At 45.1% G+C, this 25,575-nt stretch overlaps 8 protein-coding genes across 10 annotated transcripts; 1 reads left to right on the top strand and 7 right to left on the bottom strand.

Moving 5' to 3' along the window:
* On the bottom strand, positions 1 to 1,390 carry LOC121594463. The gene is made up of 2 exons (XM_041917728.1): positions 961 to 1,390; positions 1 to 894 (listed from the first exon to the last, which is right to left on the bottom strand). Exons 1-2 carry the CDS (start codon positions 1,221 to 1,223, stop codon positions 810 to 812), a joined length of 348 nt encoding a protein of 115 aa, XP_041773662.1. The 5' UTR covers positions 1,224 to 1,390; the 3' UTR covers positions 1 to 809.
* Positions 1,391 to 2,494: 1,104 nt separating this feature from the next.
* On the bottom strand, positions 2,495 to 3,622 carry LOC121593255 (chymotrypsin-2-like). Its single transcript, XM_041915472.1, has 3 exons — positions 3,354 to 3,622; positions 2,903 to 3,293; positions 2,495 to 2,834 (listed from the first exon to the last, which is right to left on the bottom strand). The coding sequence occupies exons 1-3, from the start codon at positions 3,578 to 3,580 to the stop codon at positions 2,685 to 2,687; spliced, it is 768 nt and encodes a 255-aa protein (XP_041771406.1). The 5' UTR covers positions 3,581 to 3,622; the 3' UTR covers positions 2,495 to 2,684.
* A 969-nt stretch (positions 3,623 to 4,591) lies between these two features.
* Positions 4,592 to 5,986, bottom strand: LOC121592804. Its single transcript, XM_041914603.1, has 5 exons — positions 5,778 to 5,986; positions 5,640 to 5,703; positions 5,545 to 5,579; positions 5,264 to 5,472; positions 4,592 to 5,196 (listed from the first exon to the last, which is right to left on the bottom strand). Exons 1-5 carry the CDS (start codon positions 5,949 to 5,951, stop codon positions 4,995 to 4,997), a joined length of 684 nt encoding a protein of 227 aa, XP_041770537.1. The 5' UTR covers positions 5,952 to 5,986; the 3' UTR covers positions 4,592 to 4,994.
* A 394-nt stretch (positions 5,987 to 6,380) lies between these two features.
* On the bottom strand, positions 6,381 to 12,935 carry LOC121592316 (transmembrane protease serine 11G-like). The gene is made up of 7 exons (XM_041913716.1): positions 12,378 to 12,935; positions 10,988 to 12,304; positions 10,518 to 10,911; positions 10,306 to 10,452; positions 7,128 to 7,408; positions 6,667 to 7,060; positions 6,381 to 6,601 (listed from the first exon to the last, which is right to left on the bottom strand). Exons 2-7 carry the CDS (start codon positions 11,218 to 11,220, stop codon positions 6,449 to 6,451), a joined length of 1,602 nt encoding a protein of 533 aa, XP_041769650.1. The 5' UTR covers positions 11,221 to 12,304; positions 12,378 to 12,935; the 3' UTR covers positions 6,381 to 6,448.
* A 335-nt stretch (positions 12,936 to 13,270) lies between these two features.
* On the top strand, positions 13,271 to 14,344 carry LOC121593555 (chymotrypsin-2). Its single transcript, XM_041916022.1, has 3 exons — positions 13,271 to 13,580; positions 13,657 to 14,050; positions 14,116 to 14,344. The coding sequence occupies exons 1-3, from the start codon at positions 13,348 to 13,350 to the stop codon at positions 14,263 to 14,265; spliced, it is 777 nt and encodes a 258-aa protein (XP_041771956.1). The 5' UTR covers positions 13,271 to 13,347; the 3' UTR covers positions 14,266 to 14,344.
* A 312-nt stretch (positions 14,345 to 14,656) lies between these two features.
* On the bottom strand, positions 14,657 to 17,357 carry LOC121593554 (BTB/POZ domain-containing protein 9-like). 3 transcript variants are annotated; one of them, XM_041916021.1, is made up of 4 exons: positions 17,163 to 17,355; positions 16,267 to 17,100; positions 16,047 to 16,193; positions 14,657 to 15,600 (listed from the first exon to the last, which is right to left on the bottom strand). In XM_041916021.1, exons 2-4 carry the CDS (start codon positions 17,057 to 17,059, stop codon positions 15,590 to 15,592), a joined length of 951 nt encoding a protein of 316 aa, XP_041771955.1. In that variant the 5' UTR covers positions 17,060 to 17,100; positions 17,163 to 17,355; the 3' UTR covers positions 14,657 to 15,589. The 3 variants fall into 3 exon arrangements, with proteins under 3 accessions (XP_041771955.1, XP_041771953.1, XP_041771954.1); XM_041916020.1 differs by lacking the exon at positions 14,657 to 15,600 and adding an exon at positions 15,822 to 15,954 and having other exon boundaries at positions 17,163 to 17,357; XM_041916019.1 differs by lacking the exon at positions 14,657 to 15,600 and having other exon boundaries at positions 15,615 to 16,193; positions 17,163 to 17,354.
* Positions 17,358 to 22,008: 4,651 nt separating this feature from the next.
* On the bottom strand, positions 22,009 to 23,131 carry LOC121594640. Its single transcript, XM_041918127.1, has 2 exons — positions 22,557 to 23,131; positions 22,009 to 22,482 (listed from the first exon to the last, which is right to left on the bottom strand). Exons 1-2 carry the CDS (start codon positions 22,599 to 22,601, stop codon positions 22,111 to 22,113), a joined length of 417 nt encoding a protein of 138 aa, XP_041774061.1. The 5' UTR covers positions 22,602 to 23,131; the 3' UTR covers positions 22,009 to 22,110.
* On the bottom strand, positions 22,831 to 25,471 carry LOC121594635 (BTB/POZ domain-containing protein 9). Its single transcript, XM_041918119.1, has 2 exons — positions 24,203 to 25,471; positions 22,831 to 24,129 (listed from the first exon to the last, which is right to left on the bottom strand). Exons 1-2 carry the CDS (start codon positions 25,032 to 25,034, stop codon positions 23,147 to 23,149), a joined length of 1,815 nt encoding a protein of 604 aa, XP_041774053.1. The 5' UTR covers positions 25,035 to 25,471; the 3' UTR covers positions 22,831 to 23,146.
* Positions 25,472 to 25,575: the final 104 nt, after the last annotated feature.

Below are 25,575 nucleotides of genomic sequence, written 5' to 3'. Positions count from 1 at the left end.
GACAGTTGTGAGCATCATTTTATTGAGCATTATCGCTCACAGCGCACGACGCTTCTACACCCCCGCTGGTAGAGAAAGGCAAAACGCTGCAACCTTCAAACGCTGGGACCAGCTTCAGCCCGCACCGCACGCGGAAAGGTTCTGGTCAAGAACGACCCACTGGACAATTGGTGGCGTCGGTGCGGAATCATCCGCTTCTTATTACCCATCCGAGATTGACGCTGACCGGAAAATATTAATTATCACGTTCAGATCGCCGACGAGCGGGGAGCTAGCAGCGTCTTCAAAATAAGATCTCGTTTTTTTCCTCTATCTCCCCGTTTCTCTGAGGGAGCTTTTTTGTAATTAATTTTTCACTGCATGCTACCGCCATAATTGAAACGCGCGTGCATTAGTGCACGATTTGTCATGGGAAAACAGTGCCGATCGATACCGAGTGCCGGGTTGGAAAATTGTCCAGAACTGTTTTGATCGCGATCTTAGCTTTGAACCTCGATTCGGCTAACCGATTAGTGCTCACCCGTTTCTTGCAAGAGCTTTGCAGTGTCGCGGCGGTAAACAATGAAAAAGCATCGCGCGTGTTGATCACGCACATCATCAGCGTTCGCCTGAAGGGGCGACCCAATTAGGGTCGAAGGCTCTGTACCCAGCGCATTTAAATCCAAACGACTTATTCTTCAGCCGGCAAAACCTTCACTTCCGCGCGCATCTGCCGGTTCCGAGTTCCGAGATACTATCTGTCCCTTGGTTTGAAGGTCATCGATTGGGGTCGTAATTCTTGGTTTAAGGTTTCATCAATCCGTCTACAGTTACCTTGACACTGCCGCGTGCACGCTACCCAGTATCGAGCAGATCAACGAGACGGTGAAGAACAGGAACAGTGCCAGAGCGGATCTGTTTCGTTCGAGGAGGAACCGATTAGCGCGTGCAGATGCGTGAGGAAAAGTGGTAGCAGCTTACCGATTTGCATCCAGCAGCTTGAGCCAGATTTGAAGGCAAATGCGCGTGAGGGTCACCCACAGCAGCATCACGGTTTCGAGCACACAGCCGGAAAGTTTGATCGTCTGCATGACGCACGGTTTCCAGCGCTGCCAGACGGTTGCATTTTCCGACGTCGACGTTTGCCGGCTCGCGTACGGGATCTGCTCCTTGGTGCTGTTCTCGAGCAGCGTCCGCAGGTACTGCAGATGCGGACAACGTTCCGCCGCACAGGAACAGTTCATGGCTTTTTGTTTTTAATTTTAATTTAGAAAACGGGTAATTTTGTGTAGAATCTGGAGAAACGTTCTGATTACCACCGCAAAACTGTCACTGGTTGGTTTGCAACAGTTTTTGTTTGGAGTGAACGGAGCACTCCATAGGCTGCTGTGTTTGGACCTTCAACAGCAGCCGGAGTCGGGCGGCGCTGCACGGTACTGTGCTGCCAGGCAACCATACGCTCTTGAGATTGTTGTGCCAGCGCGTTTCCTTATTGCTCGCTTAGCATACAATCGATCGCCTTGGAAAGTAGGAACTACCCGGAGAAGAGCTTCGGAACGGGCGTGGTACGCAAATGAAGATGAAAATGGTGTTCGGGAAATGGTTTTGGGGGTTAGAATGGCGAACAGTTCTTAGCTTTAGAATGATGGCGCAACCGGCACATCCTGTGATACAATGTTATTATCATTTAAACAGCGAACGCTCAGCAGGAAGCATAGCTAATGGTGCTAAAGACGAATAACAAGTTGACTTTTCATTTGTTCGTTCTTATGCAGGTATTGTAGTTCGTGTGTAACATTCTTCGTGATTAATGTCACGAGTATAGCATGAGTACTACGGGACTTAAACAGATTTTACAACATAAATGAAAATGAACAGAAGGAAAATGTTTAAAACCTAGAAATATGTAAAACCAGTGAGCATGGAAATGTACCGACCTTATTTTACATTCATATTTTTTTAGAAAATGTGCTGCAGCGTTGCAGTTTCTTTCCAAATTTGAGTTTGTAAAAACGACATCCAATAGGTCGTAGAATGCAGAAACTATGACATCTGACTTCTGAAGTAGGCAGCTGAAGTGGAGGTCAGAACCTTCAGAACCTTCAGAAGCAAAGCATAGGATTTCACTGTCGAAATAGGCTCAAGTAAAGCGCAAGCACCCGTTTAAAGGATCTTCAGGTTATTTGCTCCACCACGTCATAATCGAACTTTTAAACATCGATCGTTGAAATGCCATGCAATCTCTTATCTACTACTGAAATGTGTCTTATCAGTTACTCATCTTGATGCTGATTGAACACAGAGTCATGGTAATATATTGCGTTTTGTGATGTGTCTCTTTACTGTGTCTCTCGTGCGAGTAACAGTAAATTATCAGAAGGTGATAATTTTTAGTTGCTTCAATATCCATTCTTTTTCGCAGTTGTGTGCTTAATAATCTTAGCATCTCAACAATTAACACCAAAATATGTTAAGTTTAGCAAAAACTTAGTTTATTTACAGTACTAAATCCCTTTTCCTTTACACCGAACATAGGAGAAGTTCTACACTTACGCATACAGTACCAAACACTTTGAGGTACAACGTTTCTCGTGCACGCCAGTGAAACTATATGCGCCTGGTACTATGCAATTCGCACTACGGTGGCAGAGGTGAATTCAACAGAACACGAAATCACCACTTCAAACCACGTGACTGCAAATCCGTTACGAATCGTTGGCCATCGTTGTGCGAATCCAATCGTGGTAGTAGGAGACGCGCGCAAACCCATCCGGATATCCGAGCCCGCACGGAACGCCAAAGTTCACCACTCCGACCAACTTTCCCTCGTACACCAACGGACCACCGGAGTCACCCTTGAACGAGAATTGATGTTGGATTTCGAATGATTTAAAACAAAAGTTATCTCTCGTGAATTACTCACATTGCAAGCGCCCTCTCCAGTCCGGGTCAGCGTGCAAAGGTGCCCCACGTCGACATGTTCGGGGTAAAGGCTCTTAGCCTTGCAGTCTTCATTCGTGAGCGTCACCACGTTCAGGCTCTGCAGCAGCGTTGGCACACTTCCGTCAGCACTGGTGCGTCCCCAGCCCGTCAACCGTACGGTAACGTTCGCCGGGACAACCTGTTCCGAGTATTCGATGCTTTGCACAATCTCCGAAAACTGTACCTCCTCCTTCAGACGTATCAAACCGATATCGTTGCGGAACTCGGGACTAGCGTAGTTGTGGTGGAACAATTTATCCGGTTTGTATATCTGGCCGCCGTCCTTCAAACTGTTTGTACCGACAAGCACTTGAATGTTGCTCGGTTCATGACTGTAAATCAAATTTGAATGTGATTATTGTATACTAGTGTGTTTTGGAGGATGAACGTACCCAACAATACAGTGTGCTGCCGTCAGTACCCAACGGTTGTTCAGCAGAGAACCGCCACAATTATGACCGTGGCCGGGTATCTGCAGCGACACTTGATAGGGTGCCGATCCATTTTTCGCCACCTCTCCTCCAACTACCCGGTAGCCGTCGTCTAGCACCAGTTTCGGTAGTTTAGCTGCGCTCACTACCAAACATGCCGACACAAGAATGAACGCTTTCCTAAGCATGATACTATTTGACGATCCTCGGGAAGGAAAAACACACTAATGGTCTTGTGGAACGACTGATGCTCTCGTTTTGCTCCTTCGGTTATATACTGCTGATATGTTATCATCAGCTGTATTCTCAAGTAGATTTTCTACACAGCGTTGATAGTTTCCAGCTAGAAAGGTAGAACTATCAACAAGTGCAACTTGTTTTGGAGAAGCTCATCGTTGGAATTTAGACTCGTATTTTGATAATTCAAATCCAATTGCACGTGTATCGGCTTTGATAATTATGGCAATACACGGTTTAGACAATGAAAACCCGCTGACAGTCCAGTAAGACAAGCACTTGAGCTTTAAGTAGCACCTCACGTGATATTCCATGCTTATCAATAATTGTATAAATATAGAAAGTGTAGTCGTGTGCCGACATTAGTGGTCAGTAAAACATTTGTGAAATCTAAGAAAAAGAGTGATATTAGTTCTACAAAATCGTTTTATGTTGTATATTATGTACACACATACGATGTGACCCTTTACGATTTGTGTATTCATTTGATTGACAATGATTTCTTTTCAGACGATCAAACAATCAGACATCTGTTTGTTGATTCGGTTAATCACCTCACTTCAAACCAATCATTAAATCCGGGCCGCTCTGCACTGCAGTATGGGCCAAGACCACCACACAGATCAGTGGCGTTGAACCTATTGGAACGCGATGGGTTATTATTATGTGTTGTGCACATTTTATAAATTAAAAGAAAAGCAAAATGATCATATTTTCATGAAATTATTCTTTTTTATAGTATAATATATTTATAATATATTAAAGATATATTTTTCTATAAAGTAGTTGTTTGAAATACGAACTTTAAACCACTACATACGAGTTTATTCGGTATTTTTGGGTTTTTTGAAGTCAACAAATTATTTAATAATTACAACTACTACTGTACCGTTTTGCCAGCCAATGATCTACCGGTAATCCTCAAATCTTAGGACGATTGCGTATGCGATGTGTTTTTTTAATGTCCCTTAATCTCCTATGCAACAGTGACACTGATAAAAAAATGTCTGACGATTAAGAAACCGTCGCCTTATCACTGCAAGCCGAAATTCCATTCCGTGTCAGTTTCTCACTAATCTCCTTAATCTATTAGACCGTGCCGCACCTCACCGGTTAGAGGTAAGAGACTTTTGGACCCATGTCTATATCTACTTTGCTATCTTCGCAGATAAAAAAATATATCTGCTCTAATTATTCCGAGAAACGCGATGAACTGATTGTAACGTATATCTAGCTCCTTGAAAATACCTTAAAAATTAAGTAACATTTCCAAAACTATTCTTACAATTCGTATCATAACATTGCTTTAGAAAAAATCCGTTTCCTAAAGTATGCGCAACTGATTTGCTTAAGTTGCTTTACTGCTCATGGTATCGCGTATGCTGTCGAAGTGTTTGTAACATTAACTACCACGCCACCAATTTCCGGTATAGGAGGTGTACCAGCTCCTGCACCGTTGAAGGTGGATATGAACACGTTGACCAGCGTTACCATAAACACACCCGCCACGGAAAGATTGTTCATGTGCGAGGCTGCCTTTATCTCGCTTCTATTTTTCATGTTGTATCTGTTTTCATACAAAAGGTAACGCTCAGAACTGACAGCAGCATCTCTCACACCACACTAGAACTTACCTATTCACGTACAGCATCGATAAGCCAACGACTACCTGCATCACGAGACTGACGATGATCAGCATCAAACTGGTCATGTAGTATGGATGCTTGTCGCCCAGATCGATCACGTACCGCAGCTGATTCGTGTTTGCCGACAGCAGGGCAATGTCCATCATGTTCTGGGCGAACGATTTCTTCTGCACGAAGCTGCTCAGCTCTGCATTAATCTAAGGGGGCAGTAAAACATACTTGTGAGCTCGCGCACGACTATAGACAGCACAAAGTGTTGCATTGTTTACTTGTTTGTTGGTGGGTTCACGCTGGTCCGTTTCTTCTGGAATCGAATTATATCATCAAAACATTGCAACATTGAAATGCCCGATAACGCACTTACCACTTTTCTGCAGTTGAAGTTGTCCCTTTTCCTGGTCACATATCTCCGGGGTAGGGTATGGTTTCTGAAGAAGAGGATCGTTTGATTGATATGAAACACAAATAGCAAAACAAAAAAAAAATACTGATCATGCATTACACTTTCTTGGTACAGCATTAAGCTGGTGTAGGCCGCATTGCTTCTAGCGCATGGATAGCTCGGTTCGTCATTTTCCGATTCCACTACACTGTTGAAATCGTTGTCGTCGCTGTCGTGATCGTTCCCAGGAGGGCCCGTTCTTAGGCCTGGTCGAAAGCTCACCAGCTCGGACATCTTATGGGCACTATTCACTCTACAGCTGAAAAGACACGACTAAGGCACGAGGAACAGTTTTTGATAAAAATGGTCCAAAACTGAGCGGTATATTTTGATACGACGCTTTCTCGTTATCGAAAAGATTGTGTGCACACAACTGGACTGATAAAAGCAGATTTAAATCAATGCCAATGGTACGTCACACGAGAGTGGCTGATATGGCAATCTAAATGAGGAACAGAGTTTGAGTAACTCATCTCGGAGAGTAAATTAAACAAAAAAAAAAGAACGATAGACTTGAACTTAAACAACTCTATCTCATCTTGAAGTGTTTCAAAAATAGTTTTATTGAAATTAGTCGAAATTGGATAAATTTCTTTAAAAATATGAATTTCTATCGCAAAATCTCTTGATTAAAATTAACAAATAATTATAAAATCTTATGACAAATTTTCCATAAATTTATATTTTATTATTTCGCATTCATTTGCTTATCTCAACTACACTGCAATAGATCACTTTGAATTGTTAGTCATCGTTGTGCGAACCCAATCATGATAGTACGAGACACGGGCAAAACCGTCCGGATATCCTAAAGCACAGGGAACGCCAAAGTTCACCACTCCGACCAGCTTTCCCTCGTACACCAGTGGGCCACCAGAGTCACCCTGGGAAAATAAAATCCTTAGTATATACAAATACGTATCAGTTAATATTATATATAATCACTTACATTGCACGCTCCTTCGCCTGTTTTAGTCAGCGTACAAAGATGTCCAACATCCGTATAGCCTGGATCGCCTCCCTTCTTATTGCAATCCTCGTTGGACAGCGTTACAACGTTCAGGCTCTGCAGTAGCGTTGGTGATGGTCCGTTTGCACTAGTACGACCCCAGCCCGTCAATCGCACCGTCGCATTGGCCGGAACTACCTTTTCCGAGTACTCCACACTCTGCACAAGCTCCGAGAACTGTACCGGTTGCTCTAGTCGCACCAATCCGATGTCATTATGGAACTGGGGACGATTGTAACGGCTATGGTACAGCAGCTTGTCAACCTTCAAAAGTTCGCCTCCCTCCTTGAGACTGTTTGTGCCGACGAGTACCATCAAATCACCGGGAGCATGTCTGTGACGATAAAATATAAAACTCGATTATCCAAGACACTTACGTCTACGGTAAAGGCAACACATACCCGACCAGACAGTGTGCTGCCGTTAGTACCCATCGATCGTTTAGCAGTGATCCTCCACAGTTGTGACCCCAGCCGGGTACCTGCAGCGATACCTGGTAAGGGGCCGAACCGTTCTTCGCTACCTCTCCTCCAACTACTCGGTTGACGTAGTTGTCATCCAGCACCAGTTTTGGCACCTTTGCTGCATTTACTACTAGGAGTACCGAGACAACAGCAAAGACCTTTCGTAGCATGGTGCTATTGCGAGAATTGGTTCTGTTTGGTACACCGTCGGCGAACGGCTACACTTTTATACCACACATCAACCCCTTTATCTGCTTTGAGTAGTTTCATAAGGTTAATCTTCTAACCTTCTGCGATGATCCTACACGCAAGCTTAATGATAGGCCGCAGCGAAACCTCAAGAGTGCATCCAGATGTAAGATAGTACAACCTTATGGCCAAGACCACTATTAACGCATCTCTGTCCCTGTGGGGAGATTAGATGCACTCATCGTTATATCAATGCAACGCAGCAAATACAATAAATGTCTTGTGACCGATACATTTGCTTCGTCGAGGAAATGACGTATGATGCTTTTGTGCTGCTTCGGTTAACATCAAATGCTACCACAACATCATTATCGATAATCGAACACGATTAGACCCCGTGTAAACCCCTGTCTGGACGATGTCAAGAGTGCTCCAAACCGAAGCGATTGAAAGTGAATCCGTAAAGCTAGAACGTGCATCAGGAAGTGGCACACAGTATCGCAATGAGCGCCAAGTTCACATCCGATCAGCTTTGATCACCCACTTGATTATTCTCCAAGCTTTTGTTTTGTTCGTCTATGCAGTTGGAGCCATTGGAGAAAATTTCCCAGTCGCGATTCCAATTGTCGTGTGCCCTTAGAGAGCTCTATGGTAGAGTACACCATAAACCTGGCTAATAAAGGAATAGTGAGACATAATACAGATTAAATTATACTTAAGAAAGGTTTAAACGCAAAGTGTACTCGAGGGCAACAAGGACTTGATAAACAAAAAAATAAGGAAGGTATTTCAGCGGAAGATTTCCCTTCCATCACGGGCAGGAGCCACAGGGATAATTCGTTCGGGATCCCTGATAATCCGGGATCAGGAAATGTTTATGATTTGTGTTGTTGTGCGGAAACAACAAAGAAATGTGTTCTATTCTTAGAGTGAAGTTTACAAGAATACTTTGCCTTCCCATCGATTGGATCTCGTTTGAAGCGACGAAGAAAAGTCTGAGACAAATATATGGTATGGTCTTAAATCTGGATAGCAACTCTCTTTATTTTTGGGAAATTCATTTTTGCAGTGTGTCCGATGATCGGATCCATTTAACCAAACGGATAACATGCTGGACTTCATCGGTGGGATATGGTCATCAGTGGGATATGTTCACAGAATCGATTCTTTGGACCGTAGAGCGCTTGTCTTAAGTTATGTAATACGCAGATGATCACCCAAACCAGTTGATAGACCTATAATTACTGATATCAAATGATTTTACAATCATATTGGTCAATATTGGCATGCTGCGTGGTCATTTTTCCATGAAATGAAGACTGTCCGTCTTTCAGTGGACCACATACATTGCATACCTTTTATCACATTTATGCATGGTGTTCCAAGATTTTAAAAGATATCGGCCTGATTTTTTGCAGTGACATAGCTGAAACGTACCCTCAACGATGTGTGAAAAGTTTTCCGATATTTGGTCTAGAGAACTGTACAGTGTTACGAGCCGAGCCTCTCCGGCAGGTCACGCGAAGGATTGGCCCTCAGCAAGAGTCGCAGGGTCGTAGCGGAGGAGAAACAAGCAGCACTTGCGGACAGAGTCTTTGACACTTTACCTACTAATTAGTCCTTCCCGCTAGTTGCTTCTAATCCAAAGGTTGTGAAGCCTATGCAAAAGGAAGGGGATGTTTGGCTTGGAAATCCAGGGGCTTTGGCCCATTTCGGATTATATTATCATTATTATTTTTAACGGATAAGGATAAACAATGGTTACTAGGATGAAAGAAATTTATAATCGCGTGCGTAGCAGTACAGGGTGCCGCCAAGTCAGGTAATAAGGGAAAATATGAGATGTCCGACTTTATGTGACCGCTACTGTATGTGTATCTCGTACCAATCGTATCGATTTCTTACTAATACATTTGGGCAGACAGTTTCTTGCTCGCTAGCTTAGGTTATGAAACGAGCTCAAGTGTTATTTGCATGAGATTTGTTTACACTTGATCGTACAACATGATCGGGTGAGTTTAATGTTTACGTTCCGTACTTGATGTATAAATATACAATTAAACCGTTTTCGGTGTGCTGTGATATCGTGGCCGCACACGATCTCAAGTTCTGAAAAACCATGTATCTAAGCCAGTGCGTTGATTAAATATACTATCAGCATGTCTCCCGTAGCCGGTCTCGTAGTACAGTCGTCAACTCGTACAACTTAACAACATGCCCGTCATGGGTTCAAGCCCCAAATGGACCGTGCCGCCATACGTAGGACTGACTATCCTGCTATAGGGGGATCAATAAGTCACTGAAAGCCAAACCCACAAGTAGTGTGGTACAGGCAGGCCTTGACCGGCAACGGTTTTTGAGCCAAAAGAATAAGAAGAAGATGTCTCCCGTAAAAAAAGATTGATTGATTCGACAAGAACTAGAGAATACACTGTGAGGTGCCATTTTTGCAGAACCATAAAACTGTTACTTTAACAGTTTGTTTATTTTTATTCATTTCATTCTTTACTTCGCTTCCTGACGACCGAAACAAAATGGATTAGAATAATTCATGAATGTGTTGTTAGAATTACAACCCCCTTATCGTGTACACAAGTGGAATTCTATATGCTTTTCTGTGTCAGTTAATTCACCAAGTCCTGTAAAGCCTAAGACAGTTGCAGACTGCATCGTCAAATAAAAACAATACGCAGACAACGACTTCCTATGTTTGTACCCCATGCGACTACCAGAGAGCGAAATAACATAAGATATTATGTAAACCCTCTGGTTTGCGTTCGATTTCTGGATGATACAAGACCCAATCATGAGCTTTTACTCACAGTAAATAGAAAATAATCCATCTTTAGGTTCTAACCCTCGAACAAATGAGTTGTTTATTTATCTGTAGTGCACGAATTCTTATAGATACAGCCACATTCCATTACGAGTTGTTAGCCATCGTTGTGCGAACCCACTCATGGTAGTAGGAGACACGTGCGAACCCATCCGGGAATCCGCGACCGCACGGAACGCCAAAGTTCACCACACCGACCAGCTTTCCTTCGTACACCAGTGGGCCGCCGGAATCACCCTGTAAAACATCAAAGCTACTGCTTAACACTGTCGAATGAGCACACCAAAAATACGGCCACTTACATTGCACGCTCCCTCGCCAGCCTTGGTCAGTGTGCAAACGTGTCCCAGGTCGACATTCTTCGGATTGCCCATCTTAGCCTTACAGTCTTCGTTCGACAGCGTTACAACGTTCAGGCTCTGGAGTAGCGTGGGAACATTCCCATTAGTGCTGGTACGACCCCAGCCCGTCAGTCGCACCGTCGCATTGACCGGGACCGCCTTCTCCAGGTACTCCACACTCTGCACAAGCTCCGAGAACTGTACCGGTTGCTCCAGCCGCATCAAACCGATGTCATTATGGAACTGGGGACGATTGTAACGGCTGTGGTACAGTAGCTTGTCAACCTTCAGAAGTTCGCCTCCCTCCTTGAGACTGTTTGTGCCGACGAGTACCATCAAATCACTGGGCTCATAGCTGTCGGGATAGAACATATCATCGTCAGCACTTGAACATCCTAGGCACTTTCTTCTACGGTGAAGGTAACACATACCCGACCAGACAGTGTGCTGCCGTCAGTACCCATCGATTGTTTAGCAGCGATCCTCCACAGTTGTGACCCCAGCCGGGAACCTGCAGCGATACCTGGTACGGGGCCGAACCGTTCTTCGCTACCTCTCCTCCAACCACTCGGTTGACGTAGTTGTCGTCCAGCACCAGTTTTGTCACCTTGGCTGCACTTACTACCAGGAGTACCGAGACAACAGCAAAGACCTTACGTAGCATGATGCTAGTTGATGAGAATTCAAAAATGACGAAATAACTATTCCTGCTGGTAGAGCTTCCGATGTGTGATTGATGCTCTATCTGGAAACGGTTGCGCTTTTATACAACGAACCAGTCGTTTTTCTTTTATCCATCTCGAGTAGTTACACTAGTGTTATGGCAGCGAAAAGATTATCCTGAACGGCCGGTTCAAGTGCATTAAATGGCTCAAGTTTATGATCAAATAACCGAGGAAATGAAACGTCGATTATCTAACGCGGTTATTATAACGCACAAACTCAATAAAGATGTTAGAAAGTTGTTCGCGCTCGAAAGATGGATGAAAGCGAATTAGAGCTGTCTGGATAACATTAAGAGGTGTTAATAAGCATGTGATTAGAACGGAACAGTAATATGGAAATACTTACATGGAGTAGTTTACTTTTATTATATCTATATTTTAAGTTTGATGAACCTTCACCTTGGTGGCTGTTCTCACAGTAAAGTTGATAGTAAAATTGATTATGATACTGTACAATATTGCTCAATCCCATGACTAAAACAACAACATTAACGAACGCAAATTAAGCGTAAAAAAGGTAATAACGATTGAAATATTCCAAGTTTATTTTTTATAAATTCAAATGAACAGAAAACAGATCAAAGATTTCAACGAATATAGCCATTTTATAATTCAAAATGGGATCATCTAGTCTTGGGATCAATCTAGTTAAAATGGGATTATATTAAAATGGTCAAAATGGCTTTAATATGGCCGACAAAGAAATGTTACGGCTGGAATTATAAAATGGTGACTCGTAACGAATGTAGCGAACCTGTTCCTTAAGGAAACTAGCACTTGGATGGGAAGTAAAATAAGAGTAATTGTTTGTTCCTGTTGAAACGGTTGACCATGTTTTGCCATCGGATGACACCGACAAACTTTCGGTTTTGGAGCAGGGATGATATGGGGTTATTGGATTATTCAGATTAAGATGAATATAGTTAATAAAGTATCGTTTCCCAAGTTCAAAACAAGCTTGATTACGTTCTCCATTCGTTGTCCATTTCACTTTAGCGTTTGCGGCCAAGTCTTCACCCGGCACTGGGGATATAACGAGTACAATAAGCTTTTTAATATCTTACTAATACAATTTACAAGAGTTTTTAAAACTTACGTGAGATAGCTCGATGTGGATGAGCTTCTTGTTCTTTGGGTGTACCGTCTTGAGTGAATATGAATATGTGAAAGTGTCATCGTCTCGAGCCGTCAATTTGGCAATCATTGTTTCCCGCTTCGAATGAAACAGATTTCGTGGTAGTGCGTGCTCAGCCATAACTTCGTAATTCCTTTGTGAGCACAAAAAGCCAGTGATCACCAAATGGTGTCGAGTCTTTCATCCTCTTATTCCATAACATTCCAGATATCAAGTTCATTCTACCGCGTACTTCAGAATGGTTAGCGCCAGTATGATCGATCATTCGGATCAGGTTTTAGTGAGCCTGGGAGAATTATGCATATCGGATGATTATTCCGATGTAACATTCGTCGTAGAAAAGGAGCGCATTTCAGCGCACCGCACAATCCTAGCAGTAAGGCTGTGAGTACTTCCGGGCGCTTCTGTACGGTGGTCTGGAGGAGAGTAAGCAGAGCGAAATAACGCTTGATGTATCGTCGACCGCCTTCAAGCATCTGCTCCGATACATCTACACCGACTCCTTGGAATTGAAGGACATGTAGGTGGACTTTACTCGGATTAGTCCACATTCTAATCACATGCTTATTAACACCTCTTAATGTTATCCAGACAGCTCTAATTCGCTTTCATCCATCTTTCGAGCGCGAACAACTTTCTAGCATCTTTATTGTGTTTGTGCGTTATAATAATCGCGTTAGATAATCGACGTTTCATTTCCTCGGTTATTTGATCATAAACTTGGTACATGTAATGCACTTGAACCGGCCGTTCAGGATAATCTTTTCGCTGCCATAACACTAGTGTAACTACTCGAGATTGATAAAAGAAAAACGACTGGTTCGTTGTATAAAAGCGCAACAGTTTCCAGACAGAGCACCAATCACAAATCGGTAGCTCTACCAGCAGGAATAGTTATTTCGTCATTTTTGAATTCTCATCAACTAGCATCATGCTACGTAAGGTCTTTGCTGTTGTCTCGGTACTCCTGGTAGTAAGTGCAGCCAAGGTGACAAAACTGGTGCTGGACGACAACTACGTCAACCGAGTGGTTGGAGGAGAGGTAGCGAAGAACGGTTCGGCCCCGTACCAGGTATCGCTGCAGGTTCCCGGCTGGGGTCACAACTGTGGAGGATCGCTGCTAAACAATCGATGGGTACTGACGGCAGCACACTGTCTGGTCGGGTATGTGTTACCTTCACCGTAGAAGAAAGTGCCTAGGATGTTCAAGTGCTGACGATGATATGTTCTATCCCGACAGCTATGAGCCCAGTGATTTGATGGTACTCGTCGGCACAAACAGTCTCAAGGAGGGAGGCGAACTTCTGAAGGTTGACAAGCTACTGTACCACAGCCGTTACAATCGTCCCCAGTTCCATAATGACATCGGTTTGATGCGGCTGGAGCAACCGGTACAGTTCTCGGAGCTTGTGCAGAGTGTGGAGTACCTGGAGAAGGCGGTCCCGGTCAATGCGACGGTGCGACTGACGGGCTGGGGTCGTACCAGCACTAATGGGAATGTTCCCACGCTACTCCAGAGCCTGAACGTTGTAACGCTGTCGAACGAAGACTGTAAGGCTAAGATGGGCAATCCGAAGAATGTCGACCTGGGACACGTTTGCACACTGACCAAGGCTGGCGAGGGAGCGTGCAATGTAAGTGGCCGTATTTTTGGTGTGCTCATTCGACAGTGTTAAGCAGTAGCTTTGATGTTTTACAGGGTGATTCCGGCGGCCCACTGGTGTACGAAGGAAAGCTGGTCGGTGTGGTGAACTTTGGCGTTCCGTGCGGTCGCGGATTCCCGGATGGGTTCGCACGTGTCTCCTACTACCATGAGTGGGTTCGCACAACGATGGCTAACAACTCGTAATGGAATGTGGCTGTATCTATAAGAATTCGTGCACTACAGATAAATAAACAACTCATTTGTTCGAGGGTTAGAACCTAAAGATGGATTATTTTCTATTTACTGTGAGTAAAAGCTCATGATTGGGTCTTGTATCATCCAGAAATCGAACGCAAACCAGGGGGTTTACATTAGTGATGTGCTCTCTGGAGCGCACCCACGACTCCGATGCGACTCCAACTATTGTTAATCCGATTCCGACTCCGGCAAATCGGAACCACTAGATGCCATAATAACACTCCGACGACTCCGAACGACTCCGAACGACTCCAGACGACTCCGAACGATTCCGGACGACTTCGACTCCGAACGACTCTGGACGGCTCCGGGCGATTCCGAACGATTCCGGATGATGCAGGGCGGACCTACCTTCCAGACTCGATTTCGAATTAATCGGAGTCGGATCGGAGTCGACTCCGGATGTTTGCAAACTTTACCCATCGCTAGTTTACATAATATCTTACGATATTTCGATGTCTAGAAGTCGCATACATCGGGTACGGATAATACACATCCATGTTCCGGAAGGTATGTGCAAAACTCTAAACTGTCCGGAACCGCCCGGAGCCTTTTGGAGCCGCTTGGGGACATTTCGAACCGTCTGAAGCCGTCCGGAATTGAAAATGGCAGAACCGTCGGAATGTTCGGAATAGTAGGAGCCCCCGGAGCCGGCACCGGCTGCCGACTAGCGGCTCCGGACGGCACCTCGCGACTGAGGACGACTCCGGTCGGCTTCGACGGTTCGGATAATGAACAACAATGAACAATTTAAGGGTCAGCATGGGTTCAGTAACTGTTCCACGAACGGTATGGCCAACGTTCAGTTATAGGATCTGTACGGGTTATGTACCTGTTCCGAGACCTGATTCTGTACATGTACAGTACCAGTTTGAGGACCAGTATAAGTTCAGGAACTGTTTACGAATCAGTGTGGGGCACACATTCAGGATCAATTGAAGGACCAAATTCGGTTCGGGATCAAAATCAGGATCGGTATGGTTTTATGGATCATTTCAACGATCGGTATTGTTTTGGAATCAGTTCGAGGAGTAGAATGCAGTCGGAATGTGTTCCAGGATTCGGGACTATATCCTTGGCCGGTATCTGTTCGGGGACCGTTCCAAAATCGGTACCAGTTCCCGCACAGTTATGGGTTCAGTACCAGGATAGAAATGGGTTGGAGATATAGTTCCTACGATCAGCATGGGTTGTGAATCACTTTCACTGGATGTACTCCTTGGATTCAAAAGGCACGGATGTTAAAGGAACCGCTTTATGATGCTACGATTTACCGTTTTGCTGAAATGTTTTGTTTTTAATAACACAATAATTATGAATAACATGACGAAAGCTTGATTTGAAATTCTATCTGATCAATGATCGATTACAATGCTAATATATTTTTTTTAATTGGATAACCATATCTATAATTATACAAGTTGATAAACAAAACTAAATAAAAAAAAGGGGCTTCTAGTCATATTAACGAGGTTTAGCAGGCGATTCATTGTTTTGTGCACCTTGGAAAGGGTTTAACATGGCCGATATAGAAATCGAGGAATTCTCTTTATAATACGGTGTTTGAAAGCGGATGTATCGCACTGGTTGCATGCGGAAGCTAATGGATGGATGGCTCTGGAAATAAACGGTATTCTGTGTTCCCATAGACACGGTGGACCATGATTTGCCATCAGATGACACCGACAGACTTTCCTGCTTCGAAATTGGCGAATAAGCAACTATACCTGAATAATGTGGTCCTGTTGGTGCACCCGTAGTAATGTAAACATGATTGATAAAGTATCGTTTTCCAAGGTCAAAACGAACTTGATTATGTTCTGCAGCCGTTGTCCATTCCACTTTCGCGTTTGCAGCTACGTCTTTACCCGGTGCTGGGGATATAGCGAATACAATAAGCTATTCAATATTTCGTCAGTATAATGCAAGATAATGCTTCAGACTTACATGAACCAGCTCGGTAAGGATGAACACCGGTTTTATCTTGAGCTGATATTACATCCAACAATCGATTCGAATTTAGAACACCAGTAGGACGCACTATTTCAAGTAAACTATTGCGCGGTATTGCTTCATAGCGTACTTTATCATAAATAGACCTTTTCTTTTCGCCTATTTTGCACCCCTTATTTTCGTTGCTCTTGCACCACTTGTGAATGGCTTGGAAAATTTCGATCTCTTCAATGTTTAAGCTGTTGCGATCAATCACGCTGCTAAGCATGTCGTATGACAATTTGCTGAAGGATTCTAGTTTCATGATGCTCCGCGCATTTTCATCAATAAATTCATAACATTTCTCCATTAAATCCTTTAGATCGAGCAGACGCGCCTCGTCCGCAATTGTACACACATTCTTCACAGTCAACACTCCATACAGGTAGTCTGAGATGGCTTTCACGAAGGCAGTAATGCCATATTGGTGGACTAATCCGAGTAAAGTCAGTATATCGTCCACCTCCATGTCCTTCAATTCCAAGGAGCCGGTGTAGATGTATCGGAGCAGATGCTTGAAGGCGGTCGACGATACATCTAGCGTTATTTCGCTCTGCTTACTCTCCTCCAGACCACCGTACAGAAGCGCCCGGAAGTACTCACACCTTACTGCTAGGATTGTGCGGTGCGCTGAAATGCGCTCCTTTTCTACTACGAATGTTACATCGGAATAATCATCCGATATGCATAATTCTCCCAGGCTCACTAAAACCTGATCCGAATGATCGATCATACTGGCGCTAACCATTCTGAAGAACTCTGTTAATTATACCAAATTTCTGGAATAGGCTGTTAGAGAAAATGAAGATTAGACTTGACTTGTCTCGTAGCCTCTGACCCTTTGTACTTACACAAAAACAAGGGGATTTTTGTAGAACACTATCGCGATATCAGATGCATTCGAGGCGGGAAACGGCAATGATCATAAAATTGACGGCCGCGAGGCAATGATTGTGTATATTTACGCATGGTTTCTACACGACGGTGCGATAATCGCATACGCGGCATGTCATCAGACGGGAGGCCACGGGCATGACAAAATGCTGACACATTGTTCAAAGCCTGGAGCAGCTAGGAAATAAAGTTGACAAACAAGTGACAACATTGGACGTTCACGAAAAAGCTGAAACAAACAGTTACCCAAGCCCATCCAGATTAAGCTCCAACGACTGTGAAATAAAATATCCTTAGAATCCACTCTGCTTGCAAAATTACATGAAAATAAGTGATATTTTGGCTGGAAATCACGAGATTCGAATTTGGCCGAAAATACGCGGACCGGAATTTCGCGGTTGCGGAATTCCGCATGCTGTCCAACCCATATTATTTTTTTAGTTTATTTATTTATTTACAAAATTTATTTTTTAATTATCTTAATCAACCCTACCAGCATTAAACGGCTTTGAAGGCATTCAGAAGGCATTCAAGGCCTTAGTCGCCTTAGAAGGCGAATTAAGATTTCAACCGAAACTTTCAAGGCTGTAACGGGTTCTTTTCGAAATATTTCAACTTTTTGATTCGACAAGAACAGATAGCTTGCCGCCATCTTCGCTTGTATATATACTGGTTTTGCACCCTCACTAATGTAACTGCCAAATAGAGCAGTGACAACGCTTTTGGTTCCGAACCGAGAAAGCGTGTGTTCAAATCCTGATTTTTTATGATCTTTTTTCTGTGCTTATTTCTTTTTATATTAATATTTTCTGGCTATAATGAATATAAACAAACTTTTTGTGAAGCAAAATGAAAATAATACCTTTTAAAAAAACATAATAATTACTCTATCTTCACCCATCATTATCAGGATGGGAGAAATATGCATCTCATTTCTCATTTTTTTAGATTTATCGAAATGAGTTTGATATATTAACACCTTTCAACGGGTTGGTCTTTAACAACCGAATAATGCAGACCATCATTAATAAAGTGAAATAGCTCAGAGCTTAACGCAAGAGAACATAACACGTAAATCGTGCTATCGAATCTCACGCTCAATCTGGGAACACTACAACAGTGCAGTGTTGAAGACACTTGTAAGGTTTTCTTTTGACAGTTGCAATTTCAAATTTCAAATAAAAAGCGAAATTTTTCATTGACATATTTCAAAGGCATTTAATTACTGCTAAATGCACTGCTGATCGCCTTCAATTCGCCGGCGATTACAAGGCGATTAGAAGGCATTTAACGGAAATTTGCGGGTAGGGCTCTATAATGATTCGCTTACTACACTGACACAGAGAAGAAACTGCTAAACCCCCTTTCTGTTTTTCTTCGCAAATTCCAATGCGAATTGTTTTATGTACTTCTCACATCTTTTGCATAGATTTGGAAACTTATAAAATGATTTTCCTGGGTGTTTTGTCCAATAATTCTCACAAAATCTTGCCTCACACTTCTTTCGCCATTTGTATTTAGAAAAGTTGTTTACATCGAAGCAGCAGTGAACAGAGCTTACTTTGACAGAAGTGTTCGCCTCACTGGTAAATGACAGTACTTTCGTGTGGGACACTTTTGTAACGCCAGTGTCACGTCGGTTTGTCGGTACTAGAACGGTGATACGATTGTTTTAATACTAAACTCCAAGAACTGAAGTAAGTGGGAATTGAGTGGTTGTCCTTGGTGTTGAGACCCTCGTACCTGACCACACGACCATCCTTATTGATTTTTGCTCGGTAAGTTAGAGGGGTACAGGCCATTATTAGATGAAGCTTGGCGAAACACATTGTAAGAAAAGGACAGCAATATAATGATGAGTTATGAACCGCCATCTATTGAGCAAAGCAGTGAAGTAATGAAGCTTTCGTTTTTGTCTATGAATATTTGATTTTCCGGTCGTTTAAGCTTAATCTGTGGAACTTGAGAAGACTCCTTGCTTCCTCGGTTTGATACCTTTCACCTTCCCTCTGCACTGTTGTATGGGTTTGAATTGAAATTATACAAGCAAAAATTAATTCATCTACGCCACGATTGTTCGGTTGAAAAAGCGGTTAAAAATGCGCATTGTCATAACAAAAGACATGTTAATTCAAGGCAAATTTCAAATATTCTTAGGGAAAAACATAAAGTTAATAAAAACAGGATTATTTTTATCAAAAAATAAGAATATTTTCCAAAAATTAAACAGGAATTGGTGATAAAATATATCATTTGACTCATTACCCAAGTGCCACAAATCCACTAAACGACCACTAAACGGCTTCTAAACGACTCAAGCACTCTACCTAAACGGAATATAGAAAGACTTCGTTTAGCTGACGGCAAACGACTCATTCATTCTAAAAATAGCAAAAAAGCTGGTGGCGCTCTCTGTTGGTGGGATACCCCAACCAGTTGAGCTTCATCGCTTGGAGGAGAGCTTTCTCATTTCCTCTGTACTGTTGTATGGTTTCGCATTGAAGTTATGCATCGCTAGAACTAGAACGGCGATACAATTGTTTAATTACTAAACTCCAACGGAAACCACCAGTACTAAAGCAAGTGAGATTTGAGTAATGGTCGTTGGTGTTGATACCCACGTATCTGACCACACGACCATTCATATAGATTTTTGCTCGGAAAGTTAGAAGGCTATATAATAGGTATAATAGCGAAACACATTGCAAGAAAAGGATAGCAATATAATGATGAGTTGTAATACGCCATCTATTGATCAAACCAATGAAGCTGTGGAGCTTTCATTTTTTTTATATGGATATTCAATTTTCCAGTCGTTTAAGCTTAATCTGTGGCGCTTGGGTATCCGAGTTATTCGCATATCCGGGCGAGGTCAAGTCCCGAGAAACCCGGATAAACGGCGCTCCACTGTAATTTTTAAATGCTCCCATCGTGTATCGTCTGCTAAACGGAATTTTTTAAAGATTCCTTTTTAGCTAAGAGCTGGAGTCGTTTTGACCCCGTTTAGTGGCTTTGTGAAGCCTGGAGAGGCAAATCCCGGGATATGAAAGCTGCATTGCAGACGCGGGAAAATCTAAGCCCTTTTTTGTCTCCCTTTGAAAAGCTTTCTCGTAACGCCATTGTAAAATGTTGAGCTTAAAGTTTCCCCAAATTAGACGAAATCTCTATGCACTGGTAGTGAACACCTGGTAGATCATGATGTCACAAAGCAGTTGTATCTTTGCCAACAGCAAATAAGAAAAAACTAAGCTTTCACACCGTATCAAACCGCAAAAGGAACATGCTATTTGCATACCCATAACTACACATCGTCCCCGGAATCGTGCATGTCAATGTGCTATCGAACGGGCATTTATTTATTTATTCATCTATTTACCATCACGTAATGATGTGCATAAGTAGAGCATTATAATTATATTGCATATGCACCGAGTTGGTGCACAAACCGTACGCCAGTATTGTGTGGCACGTGTGGTCCTGTGCAGGTTTCGCCGCTCAAGTACGCCATGTTCGAGGGGCGCGATGTGCAGCACCTTAGGAAGCTGCAACTGTACCAATCTTTTCAACTGTACCTACGCTGCGCTCAGCTGCTGAGCAATGTACCATGCTGTCTGGCCCGAGACCTACCTTCTAGGGCGTACTTTAAGCAGGCTCGATGTCTGCTCACCGCCGGCACGTTCATCTGGGTGATACTGTGCTGCTACCAAGCGACCGTAAAGCTGCTCGAACTGCCGATCCCGTTCTTTACCGCCGTACTGTACGTGAACGAGATGGTGCTAAACCTATGCATCACCGTGCAGACCATGATAAGGGGCTACAGTGAGACGGCACGGTACAACCAATGTTTGGAGCGGATTGTTGCCGTTGCCGCGACAGTGTCGTCGTCCGAGTGGACTGACCTGCTGCTCTACCTTCGCCTCAGGCTGTACTGGTTCGGGATATTTTTTACTCTTACCTCCGGTGTGGGGCTCGCGGTGGCTCACTTGTTCTATGGGGGCATTTGGGCTACACTATTCACCATGGGCGCCTATGTGCTGCCAAACATGCTGGCGAGCATCTCGCTAGCACAGTACTATGCCGGTACGGTACTAATTTACAAGCTGCAGCATACAGTTAATCAACAGTTGCGCACTGCCATTGGCAAGCATCGCGCAGTACGGTTGCAGGAGATCAAGCACCTTTACCTACAGCTAGACCACTGCGTACAGCTGATGACGCGCTCGTACGAAGTGGCGATCGTGACGAACGTGTTCCTGGCCATCAATGTCACCAGTTTGCTGCTGCTGGAGATCTACCAGTACTTGCAGGCCAACGAACTTCAAGCGAACTCCATCTACATCGTGAGCAACGTGATGTGGCTGACTCTGTACATCTGCCTGCTTCTTATGGTGCTTTACCCGTGCGACATGATCAAACGCGAGGTGAATGTTTTTGAATTGATGATATTTCGTTTCGTTTTTGTCAGCATCATACTTGTCTCTTGCAGCAAATGCGCTTTGGCACTATTTTATTCGAATTGTCTCACAACGGCAAAGCAGCGACGGTTGGTGAGGATCAGGTATTAGGGCAGAAAGGAGTCACCCCGGAGAGGGAAAGATTGTAGCAAAACATGTGTTTTATTTCGCATCTCCACAGCAGATGGCACTCCTGCGATTGCTGACACTGGGCAGAAAGCGGATCGTCCCGACAGCCTGCGGGTTGCTGAAGCTCGAGCTGTCTTCACTATCCTCGGTAAGCGGCCGGGTGGTGTGTTTCTACACGTCCATCCTCGTTCTCACCTTCTGTTTGCAGATCTTTGTTGCGCTCCTTTCGTTCATGATCATACTGATACAGTTCGATTCGGCCAAGCTGAACAAACGCGACGAGCGCGTTACGGCGATCGATCAACTTTACACCACCACCAACTCATGAAGCTGCTGGGGGGGTGCTTGTTGCGGTGCGCTGCTCCAGCATATCGAGCATTATTTGGCGCTTGTCCGTTACGCACCGTATGTAAGCGTCGAGTGATTCGGTCCCGTTCAGACACGTGTGCAGATTGGCCGCTGCGTACAGCTCGTTCCGGAACTCCATGTCCATGTGGAGTCCGTCGCCATTCTCGGGTGCTTGGGCGGCTTCGTACTCGGTTAGCTTCTGGTGGAACTGTTTGAAGCTTGCCGCTTCCGTCAGCATTAACGCTTTGGTCGCTTCGTTTACGTTCTGACACTCTGGGGGCAGCTGGCTCAGTATTGCTGGATCGTCCAGGTCTAAATCACACTCCACAAGATCGGCTCGAGATAGCTGTAAAAGAAAAAAGAGATTCAAAAGTTAAAGACACTTCCTGAAAAAAAGGTATACCAACAGTGAATGCTTACGGTGAACGAAACAAACCCAACGACCAACAAGCAGAGAAGCTTCATTGTAACGTGCAACCACTTGCGCTCGGTGCAAAAAGGCAATTAAACTGGCAATTTCATGGCGCGATTGCCGTTAGGGGATCACTTGAAACACTGCTCAGATAAGATAAAATGTGTCTGTTTGCCTTGAGTGTGCTTTAAACACCTCGCAGCCCTACGTTGATGACTAAAACTGCTCCGGATTTGATTGTTTTTAGTATGCGTGCTTTGTGAAAAAAGGCACACACACACATTCATACATAATCGTGTATTTCTATCCTATTTTATGCATTTTACAATTTTAAACCGAGTGTAAAATATATAATTAAAAAAAAACCGATTGTACTCGATAAAGGGTGGAGAAGAGCTATCACCATCGACCGGGAGAGTGGGCGAGTATTGAGAGGGCAGGGAGAGTATCCCTTTTCACAGATAGTAATTTAGAAGCCAATTTGGCGTAATTAGAACATTTGTTTCGGTTTGAAAGAGATTCCAAACTAGAAAAATAGGCAACCATCGGCAGCTCCACAGCCTACTCAGTGCGAAAAACGAGCATCTTTGTGCTTCAATCAGTCCGTAACACTTTCCTGCCGCACGGGCGCTTCATCCACAATGGGTGCCTCCGCCGATTCCTCCCCACTCGCCTCGATCGGAATCGCTCGTTCGCGGCGCAAAAATTCCGGCTCCTGCGACGGGCACTCGAAATGCACGCAGTGAAACATTTCGTTCGCGGTGTTGTGCGTACCGACGATGCGGATGTAGACGACCACCTTCGGCTGGAAGGCAAAGTGCTGCCAGGACTTGAGGTGCTCCGACTGCTTGTCCACCACCACCTCCCAGTCGGTCATGTTGGCAGACACCTCGATGTAGAAGCTGTACGACCGGTTGTCACAGTCCCACAGCAGCAGGCGCAGCGAATCGATCCAGTACGGCTGGCCGAGCTGTATCAGTATCACGCCCGTGCCGATCTGGTGGCAGGTGTAGCCCGAATCCCAGTCGTAGTTCTTCACGTCCCCGTTCAGCAGCACATTGCGCGTCCGGCTGACGCCTTCCATCACGTTCGCGCTCCGCTCGACGGTGGCCACGTTGTACGCGGGCTGCAGTATGCCGTCCACGACCGGCGTCGTCGACTCGGTGAACATGGCCTCGAGCGCCACCACGTGGAACACCTTGTTGACCGTGTTGTGCGTACCGACGAGCCGTATGTAGCGGACGGCTTGCGCCGAGAAGTAGAGGTACTGCCAGGAGCGGCAGTAGTACTTCGTGTGGTCCACGATCCGCTCCCAGTTGCGCTGGTTGACCGACACCTCGACGTAGTAGCTGTACGAGCGCATGTCCCGGTCCCACAGCAGCACCTTGATGTGGTTGATAATGAACAGCTTGCCCAGCTCCACGATGATGCCGCTGCTGTCGCCCGTTTCGCTGATCGAGTGGCGCGTGTAGCCCTTCTCCATGTCGTACGACACGGTGTCACCGTCCAGCAGGGCGGACCGCAGCTCGCCGTGGATTGTGCGAGAGTTAAACTTCGGTGTGGCAACGTTCTCCTCGGGCCCTGTAGAAAAATAGAAAAGCGTTAGTGGAAACACGAACAATTGCCCTCCGGGCTGAGGGGGGGCTCCACTTACAGAGTGCTCCACGGTAGGGCAGCTGCTTGGAGGAAATTTTCTCCCCGATCGCATCTAGCAGCCGGTCGGGGTCCAGTATGCCCGACGGCCGTACCACCGTCAGCAGCTCCTCGAGCGACATCAGCTCGAACCGCACCTTCCCCACGACGACGTCCACGTTCGGCACGGTGTCCGCGTTGCACCGGCACCAGTCGAAGACGGCTTGGAAAATTTCGACCTCGCGCGCAAAGAACGAGTCCCGCAGCAGCAGGCTGCACAGCGAATCGAGCGACAGATGGCGGAACGATTCGTGCTGTAGTATGTCCGCCGCGTTCCGGTCCATGAACGAGTGGCAGACGGCAGTGAGCCCGTCGAGCGCGAACAGCCGGGCCGCGTCCAGGATTGCGCACACGTTGCCCAGCGACAACACCTGCCGGAGGTAGTCCGAGATGGCCATCTCCAGATCGGCAAACCCGTACTGGTTCGCCAGCCCGAGCGTGTCCAGCAGGTGCTCCTCCTTCATCTGCATCAGCGACATGCTGCCGGAGTAGATGTACTTGAGCAGGCAGCGGAACGCCATCAGCGGGATGTTGAGCGTGATTTCGTCTTGCTTTGTCTCCTGCAGCCCCCCGTACAGCAGGGCGCGAAAGTATTCGCTTCGCGCCGCCAGTATGACGCGATGGGCCGGGATGCGCTGGCCCTCCACGATGAACGTGACGTCCGAGTAGTCGGCCGACATGCACAGCTGGGCCATCTGCTCCGAGAACCGGGCGGTCAGCTCGATCTCGTGGTTGCGGGCGAGGGCGCTGCTCGTGTGCTGGCTGCCAGCCATGCCGCTGCTTTGGCTGCTCATGGTTCAACTTTTTTTCCGGCGCCGGGAAATGAAACACACACACGGGCGCGACGAGGCCGTAGAAGTGATGGGCGAAAATGCGATGTATGAGTTTTCTGAGCTGAGCTTCAATGCGACGGAGAAAAAAAGATTATGGCCGTTTCAGTGGGCAATACACCCTAAGGTAAGGAACAACACGGAAGGCTTCTAATGTGCGGCTTGCAGCGGTGACGACACGGAACGAACCAAACAGCAGCGAATCAAAACAAACCTTCTGCGACGCTGCCAAACTTGCCGGATGGCAACCCGCAGCGCAAGGCGAGCGCTTTGGCGACCATCCCTCAAAAACCCTCGCTCGAAACGTCAAACACCTTCACAACTACTTACAAAAAGCATCCCCAGCGAGGGAAAATCGCACCGGTTTGAAGCGTTGGCGAGCTCACGAAAATCGGTCTGCGGGGCTTAGCTTAACTTGTCACAAAAGTTTTGTTGTTTTGTTTGTAAAAAGTAAAAATGTTGAATGGAAAAATGAAAATTAAAGACATTTGTTGTTTATTTTGTT

This window comes from Anopheles merus, chromosome 2L (genome assembly GCF_017562075.2).
Source record: "Anopheles merus strain MAF chromosome 2L, AmerM5.1, whole genome shotgun sequence".
Lineage (NCBI taxonomy): Eukaryota > Metazoa > Arthropoda > Insecta > Diptera > Culicidae > Anopheles > Anopheles merus.
Note: the sequence above shows the minus strand (reverse complement) of the source record. Positions and strands in the feature narration are given on the sequence as shown.